The sequence below is a fragment of the Lepidochelys kempii genome, chromosome 6 (assembly GCF_965140285.1).
Source record: "Lepidochelys kempii isolate rLepKem1 chromosome 6, rLepKem1.hap1, whole genome shotgun sequence".
Classification (NCBI taxonomy): Eukaryota; Metazoa; Chordata; order Testudines; family Cheloniidae; genus Lepidochelys; species Lepidochelys kempii.
In genome coordinates this window covers 5,662,087-5,689,791 of record NC_136385.1, presented here as the reverse complement: position 1 = coordinate 5,689,791, position 27,705 = coordinate 5,662,087, and the positions used below count along the sequence as shown (strand labels likewise).

At 52.3% G+C, this 27,705-nt stretch overlaps 1 protein-coding gene across 3 annotated transcripts; it reads left to right on the top strand.

The window, feature by feature from the left end:
• Positions 1–27,705, top strand: LOC140912365 (integrin alpha-D). 3 transcript variants are annotated; one of them, XR_012159280.1, is made up of 29 exons: positions 1–278; positions 6,728–6,842; positions 6,978–7,081; positions 7,356–7,420; positions 8,188–8,230; positions 8,680–8,810; positions 9,063–9,208; positions 9,582–9,735; positions 10,351–10,501; positions 12,625–12,773; positions 14,231–14,371; positions 14,669–14,875; positions 15,009–15,139; positions 17,570–17,727; positions 17,898–18,052; positions 18,218–18,349; positions 18,968–19,041; positions 19,302–19,443; positions 19,846–19,959; positions 20,508–20,587; positions 20,745–20,828; positions 20,980–21,058; positions 21,307–21,414; positions 21,657–21,740; positions 21,889–22,002; positions 22,218–22,310; positions 22,480–22,590; positions 25,443–25,783; positions 27,637–27,705. XR_012159280.1 is itself a non-coding variant. In XM_078853116.1 (28 exons), exons 1-28 carry the CDS (start codon positions 242–244, stop codon positions 25,587–25,589), a joined length of 3,249 nt encoding a protein of 1,082 aa, XP_078709242.1. In that variant the 5' UTR covers positions 1–241; the 3' UTR covers positions 25,590–25,863. The 3 variants fall into 3 exon arrangements, 2 of the variants coding, with proteins under 2 accessions (XP_078709242.1, XP_073202735.1); XM_078853116.1 differs by lacking the exon at positions 27,637–27,705 and having other exon boundaries at positions 25,443–25,863; XM_073346634.1 differs by lacking the exons at positions 14,669–14,875; positions 27,637–27,705 and having other exon boundaries at positions 25,443–25,863.

Below are 27,705 nucleotides of genomic sequence, written 5' to 3'. Positions count from 1 at the left end.
CTGTCTGTGTGTCTGACGAGTTGAGTGTTCAAGTGTCACTGACTTTTCCCCCGTCTTCTCCATTCTGCTCCCTCCCTATAACACCCTGAGTCCCCCCTCCACCCTGACAGTTTTTCTCTCTTTTCAGCTAGGACTTCTCTTTCCTCTGCATTCTGCTGCCTCCTCTCCAGGCACTGCCCTTGAACCTCACACCTCCTACAGGAGCATCCCCGTTCCATAGACAGCCCTCACCCAGCACAGGATGGACCCCTTGGCTCTGCTCCTCTACCTGTGCACAGGTAAGTGCCAGCCAGAGGGCCTGGGAAACGCTGTGCACAGGTAAGTGCCCAGCGAGTACCCCTCTGGCAGGGGGATGGGAGCAGCTGGACGGTCGGGACTCCTGGGTCCTATCCCTGGCTGGCTCTGGGAGAGGAGTGGGGTCGGTGGGTTACAGCAGGAGGCCTGTGCATCAGGACTCCTGGGTTCTCTCCTCAGCTCTGGGAGGGGAATGGGGCTCTCGTGACTTGTGTGGGGGAGGGCTGGTAATCAGGACTCCTGGGTTCACTTTCCTCTCTGTTCTGTTCCCCCCAGACTCTCTGGGATGGGAGTGGGTCACAGGTGCCACTCCCTTTCTCTGTGGGACGTGTGTGCTCGGTAGGATGTGGGGGGTGTGGGGGAGGCAGGTTTGGGGAGAGTTCAGCAGGTCTGTAGTGGATTCAGTGTTTGCAATGGCTCAGTCCTTGTGTAAAACCACAGTCGCTTCCCCCTGCTTCAAGGTCACATCTCTGCTGTCTGTGAGGCCTGGACCCATCAGGGGAATGGAGGGGGGCAGACTTTGGGGTGGCTGAGGATGAGGGGGATGGGTTGGGAAGTGGGGAAAGACTGGGAGATGGGGCTTGAAAAGGGAGGAAGGGAAGAATGGGGGAGGCCACCTCAGCTCCTCCCCCACCCTCAGCTCCTTTGCCCCCAGACCCCACCCACCCAGCCCCACTTTGCCCCATATCTGCTCCTCCTATAGCGCTGGAGGGCCTTTACCACCTCCCAGGCCTGGAGGGGGCAACTCCAAGGGGATTCTCCTTCCCAGGCCTGGCCTTGCAGGGAGGGTGAGGGCAGAAGGGAGGAGAGCTCTGCATTAGGGGAGCTGGCTACGCTGTGCGTTAGGGATTCACTTTTGCCACTGATTGGCTGTTTGGTGTTTCTTGTGTGACATGAGTTTGGTGGGTCTCAGGTGTGGCTCCCATGGCACAAGCTTGCCAGGCCACCCTGCACTAATTGACAGACTCGGCAGAGACCAAGATCTGCCTGGGCCAAGTTGCTACCGGTGCAATGCTGTGGCCAATCCTTGGATACATAAGCAGGGGAATCTCGGGAAGGACTAGAGAGGTTATTTTCCCTCTGTATTTGGTCCTGGTGTGACCACTGCTGGACTCCTGTGGCCAGTTCTGGAGCCCACACTTCAAGAAGGATGTTGATAAATTCGAGAGGGTTCAGAGAACAGCCATGAGAATGACTGAAACATTAGAAAACCTGCCCAATAGACTCAAGGAGCTCAATCTATCACTATTTAGATTAACGAAGTGAAGACTAAGGAGTGCTTATCTCCGTCTATAAATACCTACCTGGGGAAAAATGTTTGATGATGGACTCTTCAGTGTAGCCCAGCGGTTCTCAACTAGGGGTCCACGGCCCACAGGGTGTCCGCGAGCCCTTTCAAGGAGGCTGCTGGGCCCTGCGGCAGAAGCCCCAATCACCGGTGCCCCACTGTGGGGCTGAAGCTGGGGGAGGCGCAATCCCTCCCCAGTCCCCACCGCCTGGCCAAGTCAGAGGCGGGAAGCCAGAGCCCGGCAATGTGGGATAACTGCTGCTCTGGCTGGTGCATGGAGCAGGCAGCAGCAGCTGTCCTGCCTCTCCTGCTGGTGCCCTAGATTGAAGCTCCCAGCCTCCTCTGCTCCCGCAGTGGCAGCCGGTAAGAGCCCCCCAGCTCCGTGGCTGGCGGACCCCTCCGGGAACAGGGACCACAGGGGAGTCCTCCCAGCACAGTCCCTAATACCCCTCTCCTTACACCCTGAGCTATGTCCTCCCTGAATCCTGAGCTACCCCCGCTGCCCACACACAGCCCCAGCTACCCCCTCCCTTCACCCTGAGCTACCCACCCCCTTGCCCACATACGGACCCTACTTACCCTCTCCCTGCACCCTAAGCTGTTTTCAAACTTTTTGAGCTAAGCCCCCCAGCTTTGAGTTATAATTTTTGGTTGCCCCCCCAACCCAGACAGACTGGGTGGCCTGCTGAGGTGAGTCAGAAGGTGGAGGTATCACTCCTTTCCTGGAAACTGCTATGTGGGGCTTGAACCCCACTGTCTGTCCCCCCCAAATAGAAGTCAAACTACACCTATGCCCAAGGCCCCTTTGTCCCCCTGGGCCCTGCAATTTTTATAGCGTGTCGAGGGGGGCCTCAGAGAGAAAAAGGTTGAGAACCCCTGGTCTAGCAGACAAAGGACTAACACAATCCAATGCCTTGGAAGTTGAAGCTTGACAAATTCAGACTGGAAATAAGACGTAACATTTTTAACAGCGAGAGTAATTAACCACTGCAACAATTTACCAAGGTTTGTGGTGGATTCCCTTGTTGGGATATAATATGTAAGATGATATATGCTATGGGGCCGAGTGTGACTGTTGTGTGTTTGAAACTGGAGTGCATGTCCTGCACTTTGGGAACCAAAGCAAGAACTTAAAGGTCAAGCAGTCAAAACCTATTTGAGGGGGAGGGATAGGTCAGTGGTTTGAGCATTGGCCTGCTAAACTCAGGGTTGTGAGTTCAATCCTCAAGGGGGCTATTTAGGGATCTGGGGCAAAAATTGGGGATTAGTCCTGCTTTGAGCAGGGGGTTGGACTAGATGACCTCCTGAGGTCCCTTCCAATCCTGAGATTCTATGATACCAAACAACTTTGTTATGTCCTTGAAAAAAATGAAGAATCAGCAGATAAGGAAATAACACCAGTGGAACTGCTATAAAAATGTATAAATGCCTTGGATTGTGTCAGCCTGCCCAAAATTGTCCCTTTAAAACAAAGGGTAAAGGCCCAAAACAACAAAAACAAAAATCTAATAATGTCACAAAGTAAATTATAAATAAAAGCTTCACACATCTGCAATTTATAGTCTTTCAATAATCCAAAGCCCAGTTTATATATGGTGTGGTACTTGTAAACTCCTCGCACCTTGTAACTAAACTAAACCCTAACTAACCATCAAAATGTCTAACTACTGGGCTATGGTATAGTATGTTTGGGGTATAAATGTAAAGTAAATAAGATCCATTTTGACAGGTTTCAGAGTAACAGCCGTGTGAGTCTGTATTCGCAAAAAGAAAAGGAGTACTTGTGGCACCTTAGAGACTAACCGATGAAGTGAGCTGTAGCTCATGAAAGGTTATGCTCAAATAAATTGGTTAGTCTCTAAGGTGCCACAAGATCCATTTTGTAAGGCATAAAAAGTATTCATATATAGCAACACTGTCTGCCTGCTCCCCCATCCTGTAAAAAGGCCCCTGCTGAGGGTCTAACACCCTGAACTGGAAATTTTAAATCAAGACTGGATCTTTCCCTAAATGTTCCAGTCTGGTTCAAACAGGCATTCATTCAGAGACACTCTCTGGCTTGTGTTACATAGGAAGTCAGACTAGATGCTCAAAGCAGTTCCTTCTGGAGTTATGGTCTGTAATTCTATGAAGGCTGCTCTGCCCCTGCTACCCTACAGAAAGTGTTCCCCGCCTCCTCTTATGAATCTGGGTCAGCAAGAGATAAATCAAGGGCTTCATTCACCAGTGCTAAATCCGTTCATGATAGTTAGTCTTCACTTGGGAGTTTCTGCTGCTATGCAAATGAATGCATGGTATGATGCACGTAAAATGGCCCTCAAGGACTAGAGAAAAGGGAAGCTTGAAGGATCTGGGAGTCAAGACTCCTGGGCTCTATCCCCAGCTCTGAGAGGGATGTGGAGTCTGGTGCTCAGTCTCAGAAAGGTTTTGGAGTAAATTTGCTGAGGCTACAGCTAATTACGGGAGTTTACAGAGGGTATTCGAGGCTATTAATGTTGGATGGCCAAGACATTACATATCAAGATGTTCCAAGCTGACATGCTCACAAGAGGACATGAAGGACACTTGGACATGGGGAAATGTAAGTGCAGAGCCGGAGAGATACGGTACTAGCCAGAAATGAACAATGAGAGAGAGAAATTGTTAAAATGTGTGAAACAGGCCCCCAGTGCCAACCTAAACGGAGTAAAAGAGGCTATATTGATAAGCAATGACCAGTTCAGGACATGGTCTAAAGTTGGTGTGGATCTATTTGCATACACAGGTGAAGACTATGTTTTGACACTGGATTATAATTCTCATTCACTGGAGGTTGTTTATTAGAAAATACAGTCACTTCTGGGGTGGGGCATAGGAGCTGTTTGTACAGTGATTCGCTCACCTGGCACTGAGATGTGGCCATTTGTTGGGTCTCTTTGGGAGGGCACTGGGGTATGTATGACTCTCCCTCTCCGTGCAGCATGTGTGCTTGGTAGGATGTGGGCCAGGGATGGGGTTGGTGGACAGGAAGTGGACGTGGTTGGCACGGACCTGCTATAAGGTCACCAGAGGTTCCTCCTGCTTCAAAGTCACGTCAGCTCTGTCTGTGAGGCTGGGACCTCGCAGGGCATGGGGGAGGGCAGACTTTGTGGTGATTGAGAATAAGGATGACAGACTTGGGGTTTTGAGGCACACTGGGAGACAAGGCCTAAGAAGGGGAAATTGGGGGAGCCTGCCCCCGCTCTCCCAGCACCCCCTTTTGTCCAGCCAGCCCCACAATTTTCCAACCCCACACACCAGCCCCACAATTCTGCACCCGACCTTGCCCCACATTTGCTCCTCCTGCAAATCTGGAGGGTCTGGTGGCTACAGTTTTAAGCTTAGCAGAGTGACAGTCACCTCTGTTACTTGCTTCAAACTGAGAGCCTCTAGGAACACATAGAGACCGAAGGTAATGACCATGTATAATTCACCAGTACAAGGTCTAGTCTATTTTTAAGTTTTATTAAAGTTAGTTATGATTACCCACGCATATAGAAATTCTATACAGACCTACACACAATTTACAAATATAGTTATACTCACATCCTTGACAATAGTGTTAGGGTCTGATGGGTCTCTCATGGCTTGATCATCAGTAGAGGGATGGTTCCTGCTGGAGTCTCCCAGAGGGAGCTCAGTTTTCTCATTCTGGGCATCCCCTTTTTATACTGTGATTCTGTCTACACCTACATTCTGCATGTGTCCATAAAAGTGTCCACCCTCTTTTCCCTTATTGGTCTGTCTCCCCTGGAAACTTAATGAACCCCAATTTTCTATAGGCTGGGTAAGTTCCCTTTATTCTCATTAGCATTAGCGCACAAGCTGTATCCCATGGTTAAGACACATGTCTGAGACAGATGCGCCTTTATGGTATTTTTATGATCTAATATTAATCTTCTGGGTAATTTTGCAAAATACTGTCACTTGGTGCCTCTTTTCCCATAATCTTATGGCACTGGATTATTTTTCAGTCACTTATGTCATCATTTCTTGTCTCCAGGGCCTAAACTAGCTAAACTAAAGTCTTTCAGGCTTTAACCTACAGGTTCTTACATTTCAGCTTGTCTTAGTCATAGCTAGTACTTGGTTCGGTATTAAGAGGAATTATACTTTTATAATCCTACAAATTAACTCTAGTTAATGAATATATCTATGATATAACATAATCACAATGTCATACAATAAATGAATAATAACTAAAACCACTGGCTACATGGCCATATAGTCTATCAATCTATGAAGACTGATCTGTCCCTTCTGTCCCTACAGGAAGTGCATCCGCTATGGATCAGCATCAGGAAAGCGGATGGAGATAAATCTAGGACTTCCTTCGCCAGCGCTGAATCCGCTCATGATTAGGGCCCTGCCAAATTCACCGTCATGAAAAACATATCACAGACTGTGAAATCTGGTCTTTTATGTGCTTTTACCTAATCCTATACAGATTTCACAGGGGAGACCAGTATTTCTCAAACTGGGGGTCCTGACCCAAAAGGATGTTGCAGGGGAGTCACAGGGTTATTTTAGGGGAGTCACAGTAGTGCCACCCTTACTTCTGTGCTGCCTTCAGAGCTGGGCAGCCAGAGAGGAATGGCTGTTGGCCAAGCACCCAGCTCTGAAGGCAGTGCCCCGCCGGCAGCAGAGCAGGAGTAAGGGTACAGTGCCATAGCCCTCCCCCAATAACCTTTTGATCCCCCACTCCCACGGCTCCTTTTGCGTGAGGACCCCTCCAATTACAACACTGTGAAATTTCAGATTTAAAGAACTGAAATCATGAGATTTATGATTTTTAAAATCCTGTGACCATAAAATTGACCAAAATGGACTCTGAATTTGGTAGCGCTCTACTAATGAAATTTATATTTAAATGGGAGTGTCTGGCACTATGCAATGAATGTGGGGAATGATTTGCATAAAATAGCCCTTGAGGGCTAGACAGCCGGGAGCAGGTGGTGAGGAGCTGGGAGTCAGGAGGCCTGCGTTCTATCCCTGGCTTTGGGAGAGGAGTGGGATTTGGTGGGTTAGAGTAGCGGGCTAGAATTCAGTCCCATAGCCAGAAAGCCCCAGGCACTGGCCTGGTCTCCATCGGGGAAGCTGTAACTGGAGACTGTTTAACCCCTGCAGTGCTGGCCCCGAGCCATGGATTCAGCGTGGACGTGGAGGGACCCATCACCTTCCAGGAGGCAGCTGAGGGGTTTGGGCAGAGCGTGGTGCAGTTCGGGAATGCCAGTGCCGGGGGGTAAGGGCTGGACATGGGACCCCACGTGACTTGTGCCCAACACTGAGGGGCATGTCCGGCTGGGCTGCCTCCCCTGGGCCTCAGTCCCCTGGGTGTGTGGGGCATCCCCTGACCCCCCATACCTTTTCCCTGCAGGCTGATTGTTGGGGGCCTGCTGCAGACAGGAAACGTGAACGAAACCGGCAAAGTCTACAAGTGCAACCCTGGATCCGGACGCTGCCAGGAGATCCCCATCCAGAGTAGGGGCACCCTGTGTTGTGGGGTGCAGCAATAGGATTGGGGTGGGAGCCAGGACTCCTGGGTTCTGTCCCCAGCCCTGAGAGGGAAGGGGGGTCTAGTGGGTTAAAGCGGGATAAGGGGGGCTGGGAGCTAGGACTCCTGGGTTCTATCCCCAAATGTGGGGCGGGGTCTAGTGGTTAGAGCTGAGAGTCAGGAATTCTCAGTTCTTTCCTCCGTTCTGGGACAGGAATGGAGTTTATTTGCTCAGCCTGGTGTGCATCTCTCCCCTGTCAGGGTCCCCGGATGCCATGAACATGTCCCTCAGTTTGTCTCTGGCTGTCCAAGGCTCCCAGTTCCTGGTAGGTACCACACCTAGGGGAAATGGGTGGTGGGAGTGGGGTCCGACATTTTCTCCCTCATCATTCCAGGGGACAGGTTCCCCCCCCCCGAAACCCCACTACTCATGGATGGTAGTAACTGGGCGGTGTCAGCATGACTGCAGCAACGGTGCAGAGGTGACAACTGGGTGACGTCCCCATGACTACATGATAACTGTGTGAGGGCTGTTGGTAATTGCTGTAACTGGAGGGGTGGTACAACGATGCAGTGGGGAATGGTGGTAGCCAGGTATCCTCACTTTGGCTACAGTGATCGTGAGGTGATGTTATGAGGGATGGAGGCAACTGGCTGATGTTGCCATGGTGACAGTGACTGTGTGCTGAGGTAGCAGAAAGCGTTGTAACTGGGTTTCTGTCATGGCGACAGTGACTGTACGTGGACATAGCAGGGAGCATGGCAAGTGGTTGACATTGCCATGGCAACAGTGACTGGACACTGCTATAGCAGGGAGTGTGGTAAGCAGATGATGCCCCCGTGCGTCTCCCCTGTCTCCTCTCAGAGTTAGGTCCCGACGTCCTGTCTGCCCCAAGGGGGTCCCTGCCCTGGCAGGGCCTTTCCCTGCATATCCCGGGGGCGGGGGGGAAGGGATCAGGCCCCAGGCTCTCTTCCCCACCCTCACTGCTCTGTTGAGAGGGGAACCTACTGACCCGCTGCCTTTTCGTGCCCCGTGGTGCACCGGGCCTGCGGGGAGAACATGTACGTCAGTCACTGCTGCTTCCCTCTGCAGCAGAGCTTCTGGCAACTCCAGCGCATCCTGGACACCCAGCCAGGTAAGCGGTGACCCGGGGGTGTGTATGGGGAGGACTTACACCCTCGGTTCCCGGGTGGGTACAAGGGCCGTGGGGAGGTGGAGGGGAGATGGGTCTAGAAAGGCCCAGGGTCTGATATGGGTTGGGATACCAGGCTAGGTGGGCCCATTGGTTTGATTCAGGATGTCAGTAGGAGCTGGGAGTCAGGACTCCTGGGTTCTGTCCCAGCTCTGGGAGGGGGAAGGGTGTATTTTTTTCATCCCAGTGCATGTCATGGTCTACTCTCAGGACCCCTCCATGGCAGGGGCAGGATGGTATTGTGACAGAGGGGCTGAGGGGTCTGATCGGGGTAGCCAGCAGGGGGCGGGATATCCGGTTAGATGCGCCCATTGGTCTGGTCTAGCTCTTTCTGTTGGGTTTCCCATGTTTGTGGAGTTGAGTCAGGACGTACTTCATTCCTGCCCTCTCAGAGTGCCCCAGACATGTCACAGACATAGCGCTCCTTGTCGACAGTTCGGGAAGCATCGTACCTGAGGACTTTGGAAAAATGAAGACTTTTCTTGCTGAAATCATGAAGCGTTTCCGCAGCATCGACACGCAGGTAATGGGCAGAAGCTGAACCCTGACTACGTACCCAGCACAGTCAGTGCTGACCTCAATGCCCCAGTGCAGCGCTAGGGGGCGCTGTGCTGCAGGGGGAGCAGTAAAGGATTTTGCATCCAAAATCAGGAAAAAATTCCAACAGAACCACTACGTCCCGACTGCCTCAGCCCTTATCTGAGTCCGACTCCTGCTTTTCTTACCCTCCACCCCGGGGTTGTTTTTCTCTCTTCTCCCCTGCCTCCCCTTGCAGTTCGCCCTCATGCAGTACTCCAATAAATTTCAATTGCACTTCGACTTCATGGAGTACAGGAGAAGTCATGACCCCGATCACCTAGTCTGGAGGATTGAGCGGCTTCATGGAACGACGTACACGGCCACAGCCATCCGGAAAGTCGTGTAGGTATTGCCTTCCTCCCCGTGCTGACTCCACAGGGAATGGGCTACAAGGACATGCAAGCTAAGGGATATCCCCTGGGTTCTATCCCCAGCTGTGGGAGGGGACTGGGGACTAGTAGGTTAAAGTGGGGTGGGGATGCTGGGAGCCAGGACTTTGAGGTTCGATTGCCAACTCTGAGCCTCTGTTGTGTTGTGACTTTAAGCAAGGCACGTCCCTGCCCTATGCCTCAGTTTCCCCATCAGTAAAATGGGGACATGATGGTGACCTCCTTGTAAAGGACTTTGAGATCTGTAATGCCAAAGCAGTGGACAAGCGCTACATTTTATTACATATCAATAACCCTCCCATGCATTCCCCACTCCCCTTTTCCAGGCAGGAGCTGTTCACCTCTGGGAAAGGCGCTCGGGATAAGGCCACCAAGGTTCTCATTGTGATCACAGATGGGCAGAAATACAACGACCCGCTTTCTTATTCAGATGCCATCCCCGAGGCTGAGAGAGCTGGAATCATCCGCTACGCCATCGGGGTGAGCCGTGGCTGCGCGGAGAACTAGTAGGGATCTGAGCCCATGTCTAGGTTCCCACCAGATAAGGGAGAAGAACTGACCCTGGGTTGTAATTGGGTCAACGTGTGACGTTATAGGAGAGCTGGAGCTCCACTGTTGTTCAGGTTGAGCAGAGCTTTCTAGTTAAAGGTTGGGTTTTCTGACTGCCCTGCGGTTCACGTGCTGACTCAGATTGTCATAAAGTTTGGTTTGCCTCATGGTGATGCAGGTTAAGATTAGTGGTCTAAATTTGAACAAGGGGTTTCTGAGATATAGCCCCCCCGTTAAACTCACCCCTCACTACGCCCTGGAGATTGAGCCATGCTGGGCCCCAGAGAGCTGACAATCCCCATGGCAAGGAGACCCCTGTGCCCTGCTGCTAGTACAACTGACACAACTCGGTGCTGAAATGAGGCAGGCTCCATAACTCCAGGCTCCAGCGGCCCCCCACTCACCGGAGGAGCACATGGCGCTGGCTGAGCCATGCCTCTAGAGGGCCCAGCAGAGCTCGGGGTGGGTGGGTGTTGGTCCAGGGCTCTCGGCTGTGACTGATGCCAATGCCCTGGTCTCCCCTGTACCTCCCTCTACTCCATGAAGGTCGGTGAGGCCTTCTCCAGTGATACTGCCCAACAGGAGCTCCAGGAGATCGCCTCTCAGCCCACCAATGAGCATGTCTTCCTGGTAGACAATTTCGATGTCCTCCAGGGCATCCAGAACCAGCTGCAGGAGAAGATCTTCACCTGCAAAGGTAACAGAGCTGGGGCAGGGGCCACAGGGGCCCTGGGGCTTTAGAATGGGTTTTCAAGGTCGAGATGGCCATCATATTGGGTTGCATTAGTAGGAGCATTGGCAGCAGATCAAAGGAACTAATGATTCCCCTCTATTTGGCACTTGTGAGGCCACATCTGGAGTATTGTGTCCAGTTTTGGGCCCCCCACTGCAGAAAGGACGTGGGGAAATTGGAAAGAGTCCAGCGGAGGTCAACAAAAATGGTTAGGAGGCTGGGGCACATGACTTACGAGCAGAGGCTGAGGGGATGGGGTTATTTAGTCTGCAGAAGAGATGAGTGAGGAGGGATTTGACAGCAGCCTTCAACTACCTGAAGGGGGGTTCCAAAGAGGATGGAGCTCGGCTGTTCTCAGTGCTGGCAGATGACAGAACAAGGAGCAATGGTCTCAAGTTGCCGTGCGGGAGGTCTAGGTTGGATATTAGGAAACATTCTTTCACTAGGAGGGAGGTGAAGCACTGGAATGGGTTACCTAGGGAGGTGGTGGAATCTCCATGTTTAGAGGTTTGTAAGGCCCGGCTTGACAAATCCCTGGCTGGGATGGTTTAGTTGGTATTGGTCCTGCTTTGAGCAGGGGGTTGGACTAGATGGCCTCCTGAGGTCTCTTCCAACTCTAATCTTCTATGATTCTGTGGGACAGGGAGCTGCTGGGAATCCAGAGCTGGGAGTGGTGAGAGCCTCTGAGTAGTACAGTGGGATATACCTATATGGGAGCAGTGGGAAGCTGAGTTTTATCAACATACCCAGAACCTCTGGGGACATGAATGATGCGTCCCTCAGTAAGAACAAACCCAAAGATTTCCCCTTACCTATTTAAACAGCCCCTGTTCCTCACCCCAGAGGTGGCTGCCTCTTCGTTCTGGGAAAGGGATCTCTGTGTAGCACTGTTTATGACACCCTGACACCCCAATATTCACCACTGTCATGTAATTAGGATATTTTTTGTACAAAGTATGTCTTGTGAGGGATTATTCTAAAAGTCTTGGTCTGCTAAAGATTAATCTCATTGGATTGTATGTGTTATCTTTCTATGTGAAGTTATGAAGTTTGGCTACATATGTGCTACTGAAACATGTGGCGAGGTTCACAACACCCACAAGCAGCCTTTCAGGTACAACAGTAAGAAGGCCAAAGAGTGTTAATGGCTTATTGAGGAAATGCACATAAGCACATGGATTACCCCAGGAACTGGGTACAATACAAACCTCTCAGAGATAGCACTACACAATGGGAACTGTTTGTCCCAAGTCACAGAAAAAGAGCTTTCCAGTGAGTGGGAAGAAGATATAAAAAGTGGACAATGATATCATGGGGGACATCACTCTCCCTACAACATTACACCTGGAAATATCTGAGGGGCAAGGATTGAACTGTGGGAAGTGATGGTCCCAGGGTAGAGGAATTTTTAGCCTGAGTATGAAAACCTGGGAAAGCCAAGGCAACTTGTGCCTTAAGAATGTGCTGCCTGTTTATCTCTTTGGGTGAGAATCTACTTATTTGTATCCTACCTATCTAGTGTGTTATGATCAGTTTGCAGGTTTTATTTATTTATTCAAGTAATCTGCTTTGTTCTGTTTGCTTTCCCTTATAATCACTTACAATTAACCTTTTGTAGTGAATAAAGTTATTTCTTGTTTATAGTATAACCCAGTTTGTGCAATTCATACCGGGGGGTGAGGGGTGGGGGTAAAAGTAGCTGTGCACATCTCTCTCCACATTGAGGGAGAGGGTGAATTTTTAGGAGCTTGCACTGTGCAGATCTCTCTGTACAGTGTAAGACAGTATTGTTTCGAGTTTATTGCCCAAAAGGGTGTGTACGTGAGTTCCAGGTGAGTCCTCTCACATAGAGCTGACTTCAGTCTGTGTCTGCAGCTGGGTGTGGCCCTATTTGTGTGTGTGTGCTGCACAAGACTGGAGAGCCTAATTCAGCAAAACAGGGAGACGGAATCCAGGCTGGTGAAGCAGGAGAGGCTCAGTGAAAACCCAGTACATCAAGTGGCATCCCAGACGGGGTGGTCCAACCCGTCAAACTGTTGTATGGCTGTTTCCCATGTCACCTCCCCATGTCTCTCTTTTCCTTTGAGGTTATTCATCTCAGGTCATCACAGCCAGTGGGCAGAGCACCTACATGGTCGGGATCCCTCACTGCCAACGCACTGGCAAAGTCATCCTGTTCAGCCAAGATACCAGGGGTGGGGAATGGACACCCAGATCAGAGCTGTTGGGAGAGCAGGTATGGGGAGTGTTACAGGTAATGTGGATTGTGGGTGTGAAAGAAGGAGAGCACTGGAGGAAGCCTGTAAGCTTTTGACATGGTGCAATATTTGTGTTTGGCTTCACCTTCAGGAACGATTCGGTCAGAGAGCCTCAGGAAGGGGTAAACTTGACTGGTTTAGAGAACTGCACCACAGCTTACATTCAGCATCTCTCCCATAATCCACTTCTGTTACCTTCACTTACAGTCTAGACGGAACTCATAAGGTGGATACAGACAGAGGCCCAGACCCACCAAGGGACTTAGGCATTGTGATGCTGCATGGAGGCACCTGCCTCTGCCCGTGATCGATGAATGGGGGGAGGGGAGAGAGAGACACGGGCACTCTTCACCTACCCCACATGTTGAGTCTCATCCAATAGGCATGCTCAGAGCTGCCAAGATATTCACAAACCAGCTGGAGGAGACAAAGAGAGGATTCCCTTACAGCCTAGGGGTTAGAGTCCTCACCTAGGACACAGGTGACCCATGGTTCAAATCCCTGCTTTGCCTTCTTAAGAAGAAGGATTTAACCATGTAGCTTCCTCTCTCAGGCTGTACGGTGGTTGTGATTTGCATATGTTCTGTGGCCCAACTGACACTTAATTACTCAATTAACAGGGGAGACTGAGGGAGTCCATATCAGAATATCCCACAGCTTAGGGGTTAGAGCACTGAACTGAGAAACAGCAGGGTCCTGTTCAATTCCTTCTCCTCTGATGACACCTACCAGAGGAGGAGTTAGATGGAGGAGTGCCTGTCTTCCCCGAGTTTGTGGACCATGCTGGGATGGCGGGGGGAGGGGGAAATGGGCACTGGGCAACTGCATGTTTAGAGTAAGACAGTAAGGCACAAGCCCTGCCATTGGGACAGCAACAAAGGAGCTTCTGCTGCAAAAACGTAGGCACCGAGTCAGTTTAGGCACCGACAGGGGTCAGCAGCAGCCAGGCAGAGGTTTTGCTGCTCACAGAGGCAGTTAAGTCCGGGGGGTTAAGCACATACGTACCTTTGTGGATCTAGGCTAGAGAGACTCAGGCAAGGAAATAACATTACTAGTGATATTAACAGTGTCTGAAAAAGATCACACTACATTAACAAAGTGAATTTCTCTAAGCTCCAATTGCCTATTCGTGCCACCTAAACAAAACTTACAACAGTGGCTCAGTCAGTGAGGGACTTGACTTGTGATAGCCCAGCCTCTAAAAAGAATTGCACCACAGTTAGCATTCAGCATCCCCATCCCTTCAAGATCTAGCTGCCTGTCTGTTCAAGAACACTTACAGAGATAGCCCCACCGGCTGCACTTTGGGAGGGTGAGGCTAAAGATGGAATGGACATTGGGACTGAATCCTTATCCCCAGAGGGTGGGAAGGGTTTCAGTGGGAGAAGAAGCAGGAGTTGACTAAATTGAGGGGGTGGCTTATCTGCCTCTCCAGATTGGCTCATATTTCGGGTGTACACTGTGCACTGTGGACCTCAACAGAGATGGGAACACGGACCTGGTTCTAATTGGAGCCCCCATGTACCATACACCCCTGAATGGAGGACGGGTCTATATCTGCCCGATCGACTTGCTGGTAAGAAAGAGGAGCGCAGCACTGGGGAAGATGGGTGGCCTGGGGTTCTTGTTTGCCTGGACTGCCGTGATGCTGTGACAATTAGTATTGCAGTAGGGGGCATGGTGCTTCAGGAAGCGGGGTAGAGGCTCAGTAGGGGGCACTCTTCCCTCCCAGTCAGTTCTGGCCCCAGTGCCCCAGAGTTGGGGGTAGGGCACACTGTGCTGCAGAGAGGAAAAGGAGCTTGCTAGGGATCACTCTCTGATGACAGCAAGTGCTGATCCTTTCTCCATGTGTCTTTTTGGATTGGGCCTGCAGGGGACGACGATGTTCTGCAACAAGACACTACATGGGCAGATGGGGGAAGTGTCTGGGCGCTTTGGGGCCAGCATGTCTGAAATCGGGGACATCAGCGGGGACGGACACACAGATGTGGCCATTGGGGCTCCCATGGAGAATGACAATCATGGGGCCTTGTACATCTTCCATGGGGAAAAGGGAGGTCTCAGTCCCCAGTACAGACAGGTGAGCCCAGCTCCTGCGGGGACGGGTCAGTACACAGCCCTGAAGGGACACCATGGGGCCCACAGCCCCTTAGTGCCCATTATACAGTGTACTCACCCCTTCTGCATCCCTTATTGCTCTCTCTGCCCCACAGCGCATCGAGGGGTCACGGTTTCCCAGCAGGCTGCACTACTTTGGCCAGGCCGTCAGTGGTGGGACAGATCTGACGGGGGATGGACTGCCGGACATCGCAGTGGGGGCACAAGGGCAGGTCCTGCTGCTGAGGTAAATAACGTTGCACTGCTCCAAACGACAATCTCAGGCCTTGTCTACGCTAAAGCATATTTTTGATATAAATTATTCCAACGATCTGAAAGTGTAACAATTTCATCCCTATTCCATGTCCACACTGCGGTCCTCGTGTCAGCAGAGCGCATCCACACTTGGTACAGTCGCACTGAGAGTGAGAGCAGTGCACTGCGGGTACCTATCTCAGTGTGCGACTCGCCACATTCCACAGCTGGGTGTTATGTGATGGTGGAGTGGATCACAGTGCATCATGGGTATGGAATCAATGTCCCATGATGCAGTTCTTTCCGTCACAGCAGTCTATGGGCTTTTGACTGCATTCTGTGGCATTTTTCAATGGTTCTTGTTTACTGTGAGCCTGCCATCTCCGTCTGAAAAGATGGATCCTGCACTGATCTGTACTGTTGTGATAACTACTGCGAACAAATCGTGGATGGTCATGCAGTATATCATGAGCTCCCAATCTGAACAGGAACTAGAGATGCCTGACATGCTGTGTGCCATGGAAAGAAACAACACAGATTACTTTTGGCATTCATGGAGCAGCTGAACACAGTGGACTGTCGCTTTTGAGCTTGGGAAACAAGCACTGATTGGTGGGATCACACTGTTATGCAGCTCTGAGATGACGAGCAGTGGGTGCAGAACTTTCGGAGGCAGAAAACCACCTTCCTGGGACTGTGTACGGAGCTCACCCCAGCCCTGCAGTGCAAGGACACCAAAGTGAGAGCTGCCCTCTTGGTGGAGAAGTGCATGGCAATTGCAGTGTGGAAGCTGGTGACCCTGGACTGCTACCAGTTGGTTGTGAATCAGTTTGAAGTCGTGAAGTCGATTGCAGGGGCTGCGTTAATGCAAGTACGCAGGGCCATAATTGAATCTTGCTATGAAGGACCACGACTCTTGGCAATGTACGTGAAATAGTGAATGGCTTTGTAGAAATGGGATTCCATAACTGCGGAAGGGTAATAGATGGAATGCATATTCCAATTTTGGCCCTGGACCATCTTGTGATGGAGTACATCAACAGAAAGGGGTACTTCTCCATGTTATTTCAGGCACTTGTAGATAACTGTGAGTGTTTTGCTGACATCAGTATGGGGTGGTCTGCGAAGGTGCATGACGTGCGCATCTTCAGGAGCACCAGCCTGCACAGAAAGCTGCAAGCAGGGACTTTCTTTCCAGACCAAAAGATTCCAGTGGGGGATGTTGAAATGCCCATCGTGATCCTGCTAGACCCAGCGTATCCCTTACTCCCATGGCTCATGGAGCTTTAAATGGGAAACCTGGACCGCAGCAAGGAGCTCTTCAACAGCAGGCTGAGTAGATGCAGAGTGACTGTGGAATGTGCCTTTGGCACATTAAAAGCAGGCTGGCGATGCCTATAGGGAAGGTTAGATCTTAGTGAGGAAAACCATTCCAATGGTCAGAGCTGCCTGTGGGGCTAAGGGTGAAAAGCTTGCCTGGGGTGGAGTGCTGAGCCAGATCACCCGGCGGCTGATTTTGAGCAGCCAGAAACCATGGCTACTGGAGGGGCACAATGAGGGCTATTCGAAACAGGGAGGCTTTGAGGCAACATTTTGAGAATGAGAACCAGTAATCTGCCATGCTTCATTAAGCTCAGTTATCTGTAGTGTAGACCAGGATGCACACAGTAGCAATACATTGTGTGTGTGTCTGTCTGTCTGTCTGTCTGTCTGTACTGGAGAAAGGCACAATGATCGCTTTGCTGCAGGGCCAGCGAGTTGCATGAGCCTGTGGTGCTCGAGCTCCAGGAATATTCCGGGCCTGGGGGCCCGGCTCCACCAAAGTTTGGGTCCGAGTTCCACCGCTGGCCCCACACACCTCCCCGGTTCCTCCCCCGCCCTTGCTCCTCTTGGCTGAGGTGGCTGAGGTGGGGCTGAGGGCAGGGGAGTGCTGGTGCAGGGGTGGTGGTGTTCAGGGCACTGTGGATTTGTGCGTGAGGGTGCCGGACATCACGTGTCCAGGGAGTGTGGTGGTGGGGGGCTGTGTGGCACCCCAAACCCCCTCCTACTCCCAAACTCCCTCCCAGAACTGGCACCCCCTCCTGAACCCATACGCTCTGCCCCAGCCCAGAGCCCACACCCAGCACCCAAACTCCCTTCCAGAGCCTTAGGCCGGTATGTGTGTGTGGCGGGGTGGGGGTGGGGGAGGACAGGACTTAGACCTGTTCTGGGCACCACCAAAAATTATACAAACCTGCTGCCCCTGCTTGGCTGCTCCCTTCTCTGCCCCCCGGCATCTCCTCTAGTAGAGCTCTATATCCATAACTTGTCTCCATGGGGTGCTGTGAGCACCTCCAGGCTGGGTGGGAGGCTCAGGGGAGGGAGGGGTCCTGGCCCCATTGCAGAGAGCAGCTGGGTGATGGTTCTGTTCCCCCCATGGCAGGTCCCGGCCGGTGCTCAGAGTCGGGGTCTCCATCAGCTTCCAGCCCCCCACGATCCCAACCTCGGCCTTCGACTGCCAGGGGCAGGAGCAGCTCAACACAGAGGCCAGCAAGGCGGAGGTCTGCTTTACCATCACTAAGAGCACCATGGACAGCCTAGGTCAGGCCATACCCCCCACCCCCCATTCCCTTGCACTCTGAGCCAGCCAGTTCCCTGCCCTGGAGCTGGACTGGAGCTAGTGCCCCGTAGAGGGGAAAGGCCCCGTGTCCCATTTCCCCTTGAGGTTCCCACTCTGTCTCTCTCTGTCCCTCATTTCCCCTCCCCCGTAGGTGACAGGATCTCCAGCACCATCCAGTACAGCCTGGCCCTGGACCCCGGGAGGACTAATATCCGAGTCACCTTCGACTTCACCAGCCCTGTCCTGAGCAGGGAGCTGCAGCTCGGCATCGAGACGAGATGTGAGACGTACCGGATAACATTTCCTGTGAGTGTGGGAGAGTCCTAATTTCTTTCCCTCCCACTGTGTCTGCCCCTCCAACTCTGCCCCTCGCTCCCAAATCACCCAGAGAACAAAATCTCTCCGGGTCCCACCCAGTGCCCAGCCCCCCATTACCCTTCAGGGGCCCGACATGTCTCTCTGTCTCCCCAGCTCTGCCCAGAGGACACCCTGACCCCCATCACCCTGCATCTCAACTACACCCTGACGGGGGATCCCATCACTGCTGCCAGCCGCCTCAGACCCATCCTGAGCGAGGACTCTGCACTGGTGTCTGCAGGCTTGGTAAGGTGCCAGAGCCGGGCCTCGCGGTGGGTCTGCTGCAGGGATCGAACCAGTGACGTTGGCATTCCAAAGCGAGAGACTGCAAAGTTCAGAGCCAGCAGCAGCTTCCTAAACCCCTTCCAGAGTGCAGGCACTGGGGGGCGACAGAGACGGAGGCCGAGTTTGCCTTGGCTACGGACCTGTCTCCGCTGGGTGGGAACATTCCAACTTCTCCTCAAAGTTCCCAAAATTTCTGTCCAAAAACCAAAATATTTTTGGCTAAAAACATGATTTTTGCTGAAAATTTTTCAAAACTTATTTTGGCCAGAGCCCCTTAGAGGGGAAAGGCCCCACGCTCTGTTCCCCATCCCCCCGTGAGCCAGGCAGGCCCCCTGCCCTGGCACCCCTAGAACTGTGATACTTTTTCTGGCCAGAGCCGGGAGGGGAAGGGGGAGGAGGGGTTTGGGTGAGTGGGTGGGTAGCAAGGACAGGGCTGATGATGGGTTCAGCTGTCCCCTGTGCAGGGGACTGGGAGGTGCTGGGATAACTGGAGGGCCACTGGGTCCCTGCAGTGTCGCTCTGGCAGATGGTGCTGCAGCCCTCTCCCCATTGACCCCTGCCCTCCTGGCCTCCCCCCAGCTCCTGTTTCAGAAAGACTGCGGCACGGATGGCCGCTGCGATGACCAGTTAGGAGTCTCCTTCAATTTCTCTGGGTAAGTCACAGAATCCTCCCCACAAAAACACCCGCCATGGGAGGACCCGTCCAGCTTGATCACAGTTTGGATTTCCAGTGCTGATGGATCCTGGGTGGGGGGCACTGCTGTGGCGAAGATTGCAGCACTGGGGTCCCTGGCTGGGCACTGTTTCAGGAAGCTCGCAGCACTGCGGTCCCTGGCTGGGCACTGCTAGAGGAAGTTCACAGAGCAGCCAGGGCACTGCCCTGAGGAAGCTCACCCCTTTGTCTCCCCCTTAGCTTGAGCACCCTGGTGGTGGGCATTAGCCCTGAACTCAACATCACCGTCTCCATCGAGAACCGCGGGGAGAATTCCTACAGCACCACGGTGCGGTTCTTCTACCCGGCCGCGCTGTCCTACCGCCGGGTCCTGCTGCTCCAGGTACCCCAACACACCAGGCATGAGGGGCAGGCTCTGCAGTGGGGAGCCGTGCTGCAGAGAGTGGGCAGGGGACTTGGCAGGGGATGCTGCTCTGCAGGGAGCAGGTGGGGGGCTCCGCAGGGGGCACCATGCAGGAGAGAGTGGGCTGGGAACTCAGTCTGGAGTGTCGTGCTGCAGGGAGTGGGTGAGGGCTTGGCAGGTGGTGTCGTGATGCAAGGAGAGGGCAGGGGGCTCAGCAGCGGGCACTGTGCTGCAGGGAGTGGTCAGGGCATCAGCAGGGGGCGCTGTGCCGCAGGGAGCGGGTAGGGGGCTCAGCACGGGGTTCTGTGCTCCAGGGAGGAGATGGGGGACTCAGCAGGGGTCTGTGGCCCTCTGTCTCACTGGCTGGTCCCCTGTGCTCAGTCTAACAGGAGGCCCCTGGCCATTAAGTGCAGCTTGGCGGAGGGCTCAGAGGAACAATCTCAAAGGAACAGCACCTGTCACATCAACCTCCCCATCTTCTGGAGCGGGGCTGAGGTAGGGATGGGCCCTGGCCTGTGGACTCCCCAGGGGTGAGCCCAGCTGGGAGCAGAGAGGGGCAGTTCCCAGGAGTCAGCCCAGCCCATGACAAACAATGTGCTGGGGAAAGTGCCCGGGGGAGCCCAGAGAATCAGTGCAAATAGAGCCCTGAAATCACTCCAGGGCTGGGGTCCGGCCCTGCCGGGGCTGGAAGCCAAGGGCCAGACTTGAGGGGCTGGAAATCAGGCTTCACTGGTGGAGAAAAAAACAAAGGGAGGGGCTGTTGCCTTCCTCATTTGGGGTCCTTAAAATGACGGTGAATGGGGTGTTGCCATGGCATGGAGCCGGCTGAGATCTCTGGACCCCAAACCAGGTTAACGCTGTTTAATGTTGGACAGGGACAGGGTCATGTTAACACCATTTGCCACTCTGGGACCATTTGTTCTAAGTTCATACAAAAGCCCCCCACCGTCCTCTGTGCCTGCCCCGCCCCCGCAGTCTCTGGCAGTTCCCCAGGCCCTGAGTCCACTGGCTCTCTCACCTCCCCACCCCGGTGTGTTTTCCAGGCCATCTTTGTCGCCACTTTCGCTGTCTCCTCTGAGGCCGACCTGGGGGACAGGCTGCAGATCACGGCCACTGCCAGCAGGTGAGGGGGCCGTGCAGGCCAGGGGTGGGGTGGGGGGGCAGTGGGAATGGGCCGTGCATGGAGCAGGACGATGCAGAGGCCTGTGGTGCAGCCTCCCTGCACAGTTAACTGGCTCCATCTCCTCACATCTCTCCCCTTTGCCCTCCCCTCCCCACAGTGACAATGGCGGCCCCATCACCGAGCGCATGATTCACCGGGCGGAGCTGCCGGTCAAGTACGGCATCTTCCTCATCCTCACCAGGTAGGTCCGTGCAGAGACAGAGGGGAGAGCGCCCCCTACTGAGCCCCCATCCCCGCCCCCTGCAGCACAGCGTCCCCACCCACCGCCACTCTCCAGCCCCATCCAGCACACTCCCGTCTCTCTCCTTCCTTCCGTCCTTTTCCTCCCCCAGCCTCGAGGAGTCGACCAAGTACGTCAACTTCTCCGCCGAGGACGCAGGGACAAGTATGCCAGTGACACATGGGTACGAGGTGAGGCCGGCAGCACAGAGTGCGAGGGGGGAGACCGGGCAAGAGGGAGGGAGTGGAACCGCCTGAGTCAGATTTAGTGGCTTAGAGCACAGAGAGATGAAGGTGGGGGTGGGCAGGGAGCCAGGACTCCTGGGTTCTATCCCCAGCTCTGGCAGGGGAGTGGGATCTGAGGGTCAGAGCGGGGGCTGGGGATCAGAGCTCCTGGGTTCTCTTCCTGCAGTGCCCTGTAGCGAGTCTGTTTCTTTCAGGTCAAGAACCTGCAGCAGCGAAGCGTCCCCATCTCGGTCACGTTCCAGTTCCCCGTGGAGCTGAGCGGGGTCCGGGTGTGGGACGCCTCTGAGGTTGTCCCCTCCAAGGTACCTGCCTCTCCCTGCCCTTGTGTGTGTGAGATGGGCCCAGTGACACCTGCTCAGCCCTACAGCGCCCCCTGCTGGGACAGGCTGCCTGGGGGAGAACGACCTTCCCCAGGTCCTTCCCCAGCCCCTGAGCCAGCCAGTCCTGTGCCCTGGTGCCAGATTGGTGCTGGTGCCCCCTAGAGGGGAAAGGCCCCATGTCCCATTCCCACCCCCATTAACACCGTGTCTGTCTCCCTCCCCAGCCCGAGCTGGCTCAGTGCACCAGTGAGGCTGAAATGCCGGGTTCGAAGGACTTTGTGAAGCAGATGAGCGAGCGCCCCCTGCTGGTGAGTATGGACCGGTGCGGATCCCAGCCACTCTTCTCCCTCTGCACTAGCTCAGACAGCAAGTACTATAGATAGACCCAGACCCGCATGGCTATGCTGAGCCCCTGCACACCCCCTGCCCTACCCGGTGATATCCTTCCGCCCCCAGGACTGCTCCGTGGCCACCTGTAAGAAGATCCGGTGCAGAATCGCCTCCCTGGAAATGCGGCAACCGCTGGAGTTTGTGATCAAAGGGAACGTCAGCTTCCAGTGGGTCTCCCAGGTATGAGAGCTGCCTCTGCCTCTCAGCAACAGGCGAGGAATCCCCCCCATGTGAACAGCCCCTGAGCCCCTCCCCAGAGCTGGCTGCATCTCAGTGCCGGGCAAGTGATTGCTCCGATGTGAACAGCCTGTAAATTGCTCTGGGTCCCACTGGGACAATGCTCCGGGCTGGTTTGTGCCATTTCTGGTCAGGGACGGAGAATTTCTCTGTTCCAGACTCAGCAGCAGAAAGTGAGTCTGGTGAGCGAGGCCCGGATTGAATACGAGGAGAAGAAATACACCCAGAAGGAGGGATTCGTCCAGCGCCAGGTACCAGAGTGACCTCGCCCGGGATAGAGAGAGCATCGGCTAGTGGGGGAGCCAGGACTCCTGGGTCCTGTCCCTGCTCTGGGAGGAAGTGAGGTCTGGGGATTTAGAGCAGGGGTGGATGATGGTGCCAGGACTCCTGGGTCCCCATCTCACACCTACTCTCCTCCAGGTGCAGACGTTGGTGGAGCGCTCCGAGGTCTATAACTACCTGCCCATCATCGTGGGCAGCAGCGTGGGGGGCCTGATCCTGCTGGCTCTCATCACCGCAGCCCTCTACAAGGTGAGGGGGGCAGGGTTTGGACCCCTCCCCCACTGCCCATCACCCTGGGGGTGGGGCCTGTGGTTCTCCCAGCTGGTGGAGAAGGGGCAAGGGTCTTTCCTTCAGAGGTTCCCACAGCCTGTCCCTCCTCCTCCTCGACCATGGGCCTGTGTGTGTCTGGCTCTCACCATTTCCCCCGGCTGTCTCCTTCCAGTTCAGCTTCTTCAAGCGCCAGTACAAGCAGATGATGGAGGACGCTGTGGAGGGCGAGGGGCCTCGCCTGACCCAGATTGCAACCGCTGGCAACCCCCCTGCTTCCGATGCCCCAAAACAATAGCCCCTCCCCCATGCGCTCCCCTAGATGGGTCACAGAACCCCCAAATTTTAATTGCTGAAGCTGGGCACCCTCACTCTGCCCCCCTCCTTGTCCCCCTTCCCCCACAGGCACGAGTTGCCAATCTTAGCACCCCCCCCCGGCTTTGCCTCCCTCTGGGTTGCTCCAGACCCAACCCCAACCCCTTATGTTTGCCACCTCCAAGACGCAGAAAGACCAGCCACTGCCAATCCCCAACCAACAAAAGAGGTCCGAGTGCCAACTCGAGCTAATTGTAACTCAAATTAGGCTGGGCAGAATTCTATAAACCTTTTTATCATTTTAGTGGAGCACACTGAGGATACGTTCACAGGCATTTTTTTTAGAATTCTATTGATTTACATTTTGATGTGGAAAATTGTGGGTTTAAGCTTCCCACCCCCATTTTTATCAATTTAAATTATCCTGGTTGTGGGAATTTGTGTGTGTCGGGAGTCAGGCCATATGTGATGGTCAGACTGTTATTTAATGTCAGTAGAGGTTGAGATTCAGAAAGGTAAAGCTTTATATCGATGCTTGAAAGGACTGGATTTTTATTTGTAAATGTTGAATTCATCACACACAGGCAAACTGCTGACAAAATATTTCTATCACGAATAATCAAAAATTTCCACTTGAGAACATATCAGAGTTTGATTTAAGGCTATATATTTTGACACAAGATGTTAATATTTTGTGTTTGAATAGTTATAAAATGTGACCTTTTAAAATCAACATTTGTTGTCTTTACAGAATTTGGGTTTGATTCCCCACCGCCCCCAGTAATTTTCCACAACTGAAAATTTAAATGAATAAAAATAAAAAAAATTTGCTCAGAAATAAACAGGACTGTCCATGGAAATTATTTTAAAAAAAGAATTCTGCCAAGCCTATTTATAACATTTAAAAACACAAATTGTCAACATCACATGTCAAATTGTACAATGTAATTATCCTGAAAGCAGCCCCAGTGACACCCACATGGCCACACATTTTCTACACAATAAGGTGGGACACTAGAAAGTTCTCCAGGAACAGCTTTCTTTCTTTGTCTAGCTGCATGTTTTGATTGTGATCGACGGAAACCTTTTCCCTTGGTTTCGGGGGGTGCGCGGTAAAACTGATATTTGCTGACAATTATCACTAAAAATCTCATTGTCCCAAGCTAAAACGTGGAGTAAGCGGGCAACAAAAATGACCCCCAAACCTCTATATAGGTTTTCCTATGCTCTCTTAGGGAATGACAGATCCTCAGAGTGGCATTCTCCTGCCCTGGTGAGATACTAACAAATACATAAAGGATGAATGGCGCTTCCCTTTGGGGAATAGAAGAGTTGTTCAGTGGTGAACAGGGGTGAGGCTCTGGCCCTTTTCCCCACAGCTGTGACCACAACTGTTCTTTCTGACACGTAACTCAGGGAGCCCTTGCCTTGCTCATCATGAGCCCCCACACCTGGCGCCTCACAGGAGCTACAGCCCGGGAGGGAGCCTTCCCCCCAGCATCCCCTCCCAGAAGATCCTGCCTCTCCCACCCTGCACCTACCCCTCCCTGTTGGTGAGCTGTGAGTGAAGCTCACTACCTGGCGCTGAGAGGAGCTGCCGTGGTTCGGCAGGCTGAGTAGGGCCAGCTGCACTCCCAGCCACATGTCTTGCATGGTAGATACAAATTCACTGCACGGGTGGCTGTCCATACTCACGTCTGGCAGAGGGACATCAAACCCCCATATGATAATTTTTTTCACTGGCAACAGGCAAGACAGGACAAAAACCGGGCAGGCCAATTAAAAATCATGCAGGAGGCAACACTATGTGGGACGCTCCAGATCCATATCCTGATGCCCCTTGCTGAACTTGAAACCTCCCACCCAGAGCATCCCTGGCAGGGCTGGGAGCCAGGACTCCTGGATTCTATCCCAGGAGCTGTGGACGGGAGTGGGGTCTAGTGGGTTAGGGCAGGAGGCCTGCTTTTGGCCAGCATCAGAGCCACGCTTGGCACAACGGTGGCCCATCCTCGGCCAGCATCTGAGCTGCGCTTGGCACAACGGGGACCCTGATCTCAGTTGGGGCCTTGAGGTGCTACTAGGTTACTTCCAATAAAACCAAGCTTTCAAAGTCATTCGCCTGCCTTGTCTGAAGTCTCAGGTCACTTCAAACAATCTCTCAATACTGTGTGTTTGTGGGAGTGAAAGGGGCTGTGCTGTCCAAGCTTCCACACCACACAAGGAAATGAAATCACTTTTAAAACTGATTGAAAAGGAAAAAATAAATGTCTCTGTCCCACAGGTTTAGCCTGAGGAACTCCCTGCCACATGTAGTAATGAGGCTGGGACCAAATACGTTCCTGTATTCACACCCTACGTACTATTGTAATAATCTTTGTACAAAGTATGCCTTGTGAGGTATAATTCGAAAACTCACAAGTTGTTGATTGTCCTGATAAGATATGTGTCTCAACATTGTATGTAAAGTTTTATAAGATTTCCCTGTATGATATTACTGACCCGTGTTCCCAACTCCACAGCCTTGCTCACGCAGAAGATGGCAACCAGGTGTGGTCTCGAGAAAGGAATGTGCCTCCCTGAATTTGCATTTAATCAGTAAATCGTCTTCAAGAAGAAGGGAAACAAAGGAAGCTCAAAGGTGTGAGGAAGAGCCAGCTTCCACATAAACTCTGTGTGTCCTAGTCCGCAGCTGGAAATGTTTTTCAAGAGTGGGACTGAAACTATAAAAAGGAGGGACAACCCCTCCTTTCCTGCCCATGGCATTCACTACACCTGAAGAGAGAAAGGAAGCATTCACTGGATGCTGAGGAAGAGGGTCTGATGTACACAGTTTGATCTGGAAGGCAGCTGAAAGCATGTGGTGAGAAACTTTGCTTGAAGAGGATATAATTTAAGTTAGACACTAGTAAACGTTTCATCTTTATTTTCTTTGTAACCATTTCTGACTTTTATTCCTCATTAGTTGGATTCACTTAAAATCTCTTATTGTAGTTAATAAACTTGTTTTATTGTTTTATCTAGTCTAGTGTGTTTGAATTGAAGTATCTGGGTAACTCTCTTTTGGGGTGGTAAATAGTGTGCACAGGAATAATCTTACAGGTATAATGGACTTAATATAATTTGTAGTGTCCAGGAGAGGGCTGGGCAGTACAGGACATAGATTTCTGGGAGAAAATCTAAAACTGGGTGTGTATTGGGGTCACCCTGCTGTATAACCCAGGCTGGTGAGAGCTAGAGTGTAACCCAGGTGTGGTTGGCAGGCTGCAGTTACACACTGACACTCAGGGCTGGCTTGCATGCTCTTAGGCTGTTTGTGAGTGGCCCAGGTGGGAATTATTTTGGCGAGACTTTGTAAGGCACTCAAGGCTGCAGGGCTGGGGGGTGACAGAGCTGCTCATTAGCCTGGATTGTACCCTGGCATGCCAGAGATGTGTAAACAGGACTCTCACGTGGGAGTAAAGGGGTTCTATTCTCTCGGTGTTTGGCACTGGCGTGACCGCTGTCGGAATGCTGTGTCCACTAAGCAGTGTGACATAATGTCTGTGCCACTCAGGAAAGACAAGAAGTTCAGGCACTTCAGTGCTATAAGGCCTATGTCATCACTGCCGTGACATAATTAATCTAAGCAGCCTATGGTGTATGCTCACCCACAGTCATTCCTCAAGCCTACTATGGGCTTTCAGGTCCTAGAGAAGTGTGTTTCCCAGTTAATCTCATTAAAGTTCCTAAATTCCCATCCATCCTCTTGGTAGAGGGCTGGTGGGTTCATTTTGTGCCTCTTTAATGATAAAATATCAAGACATTTTTTTCAAAGCAGCTCTTGTTTTTTTAAATAGCAAGTCTTCCAGCCGCACTCGACACCCCTGCTTCCCCCTCTGTAAAGCTGAGCTGGTCACTTGGCCTCTGGTCTCCTTGCACCATAACAAAGACCTTGGAGGGCAGTGACAAGCATTCGTAAAGTGCTCCATATAGTAAATGGTCATTAGTATTAGTCCAAGGGGATTGTTCTTGACTTCTCTTTCTAGAACTAGTAGAATGAAAAAGGAAGCCCAAGAAGGGTGTTAGAAACTGCCCCTCTCCCCCATTTCCCAACCTGCTGATGAGTCTTCCCTTGTGCATCTAGTACAGAGCCTTGTGAGTTTCCTAAGTCAAAGTTCTGTCTGGGGCTGGAGGTTTTTGGGATACATTTTAGGGAATACTTAGTGTACAAAAGGACAATGGGACGGGCTTTAGAGCACCCAAACTGCTCTCATGCTTTCAGCCTAGCCAGATGATTGTGTGTTGGGGCAGGGCAGGAGGACAAATTTGATTCCCCTTGGGAAAATGACCATCACTGAAAAATCCTTCAATGTTCTCAGCTCCTGGTCTTTATTCACTTCCTATTCAGCCCAGGGTTTCCTTTTACAGTCTGAATGAAATGTATTTAGGTTGTAATCACAACCACCATTTCCTTATCTAACTGACATGCACTCCTGTAATGCTCACCCCTCCCCACCCTCCGAACACTCTCACAAATCATGGCTACATCTTAATCTTGTCCTTCATAACTGAATCTGGCCTTAGTGTCCTGAATTCTCTATGCTAAGATAGTTCTAAATTGCTGTTCAGTCTCTTCATTCTTTTAACCTTCTCCAGAACTAATCTGTCACGTGGATTTTGTCATAATTCAACAGATTATAATAAAGCCAGGGATATCTTGCTTTGTCTCTACAGCATTCTGGCACCTGCATGAGCGGCATGGAGCTTGCCCTGTGCTCCCCGTTGCAAGGAAGGTATTGATAA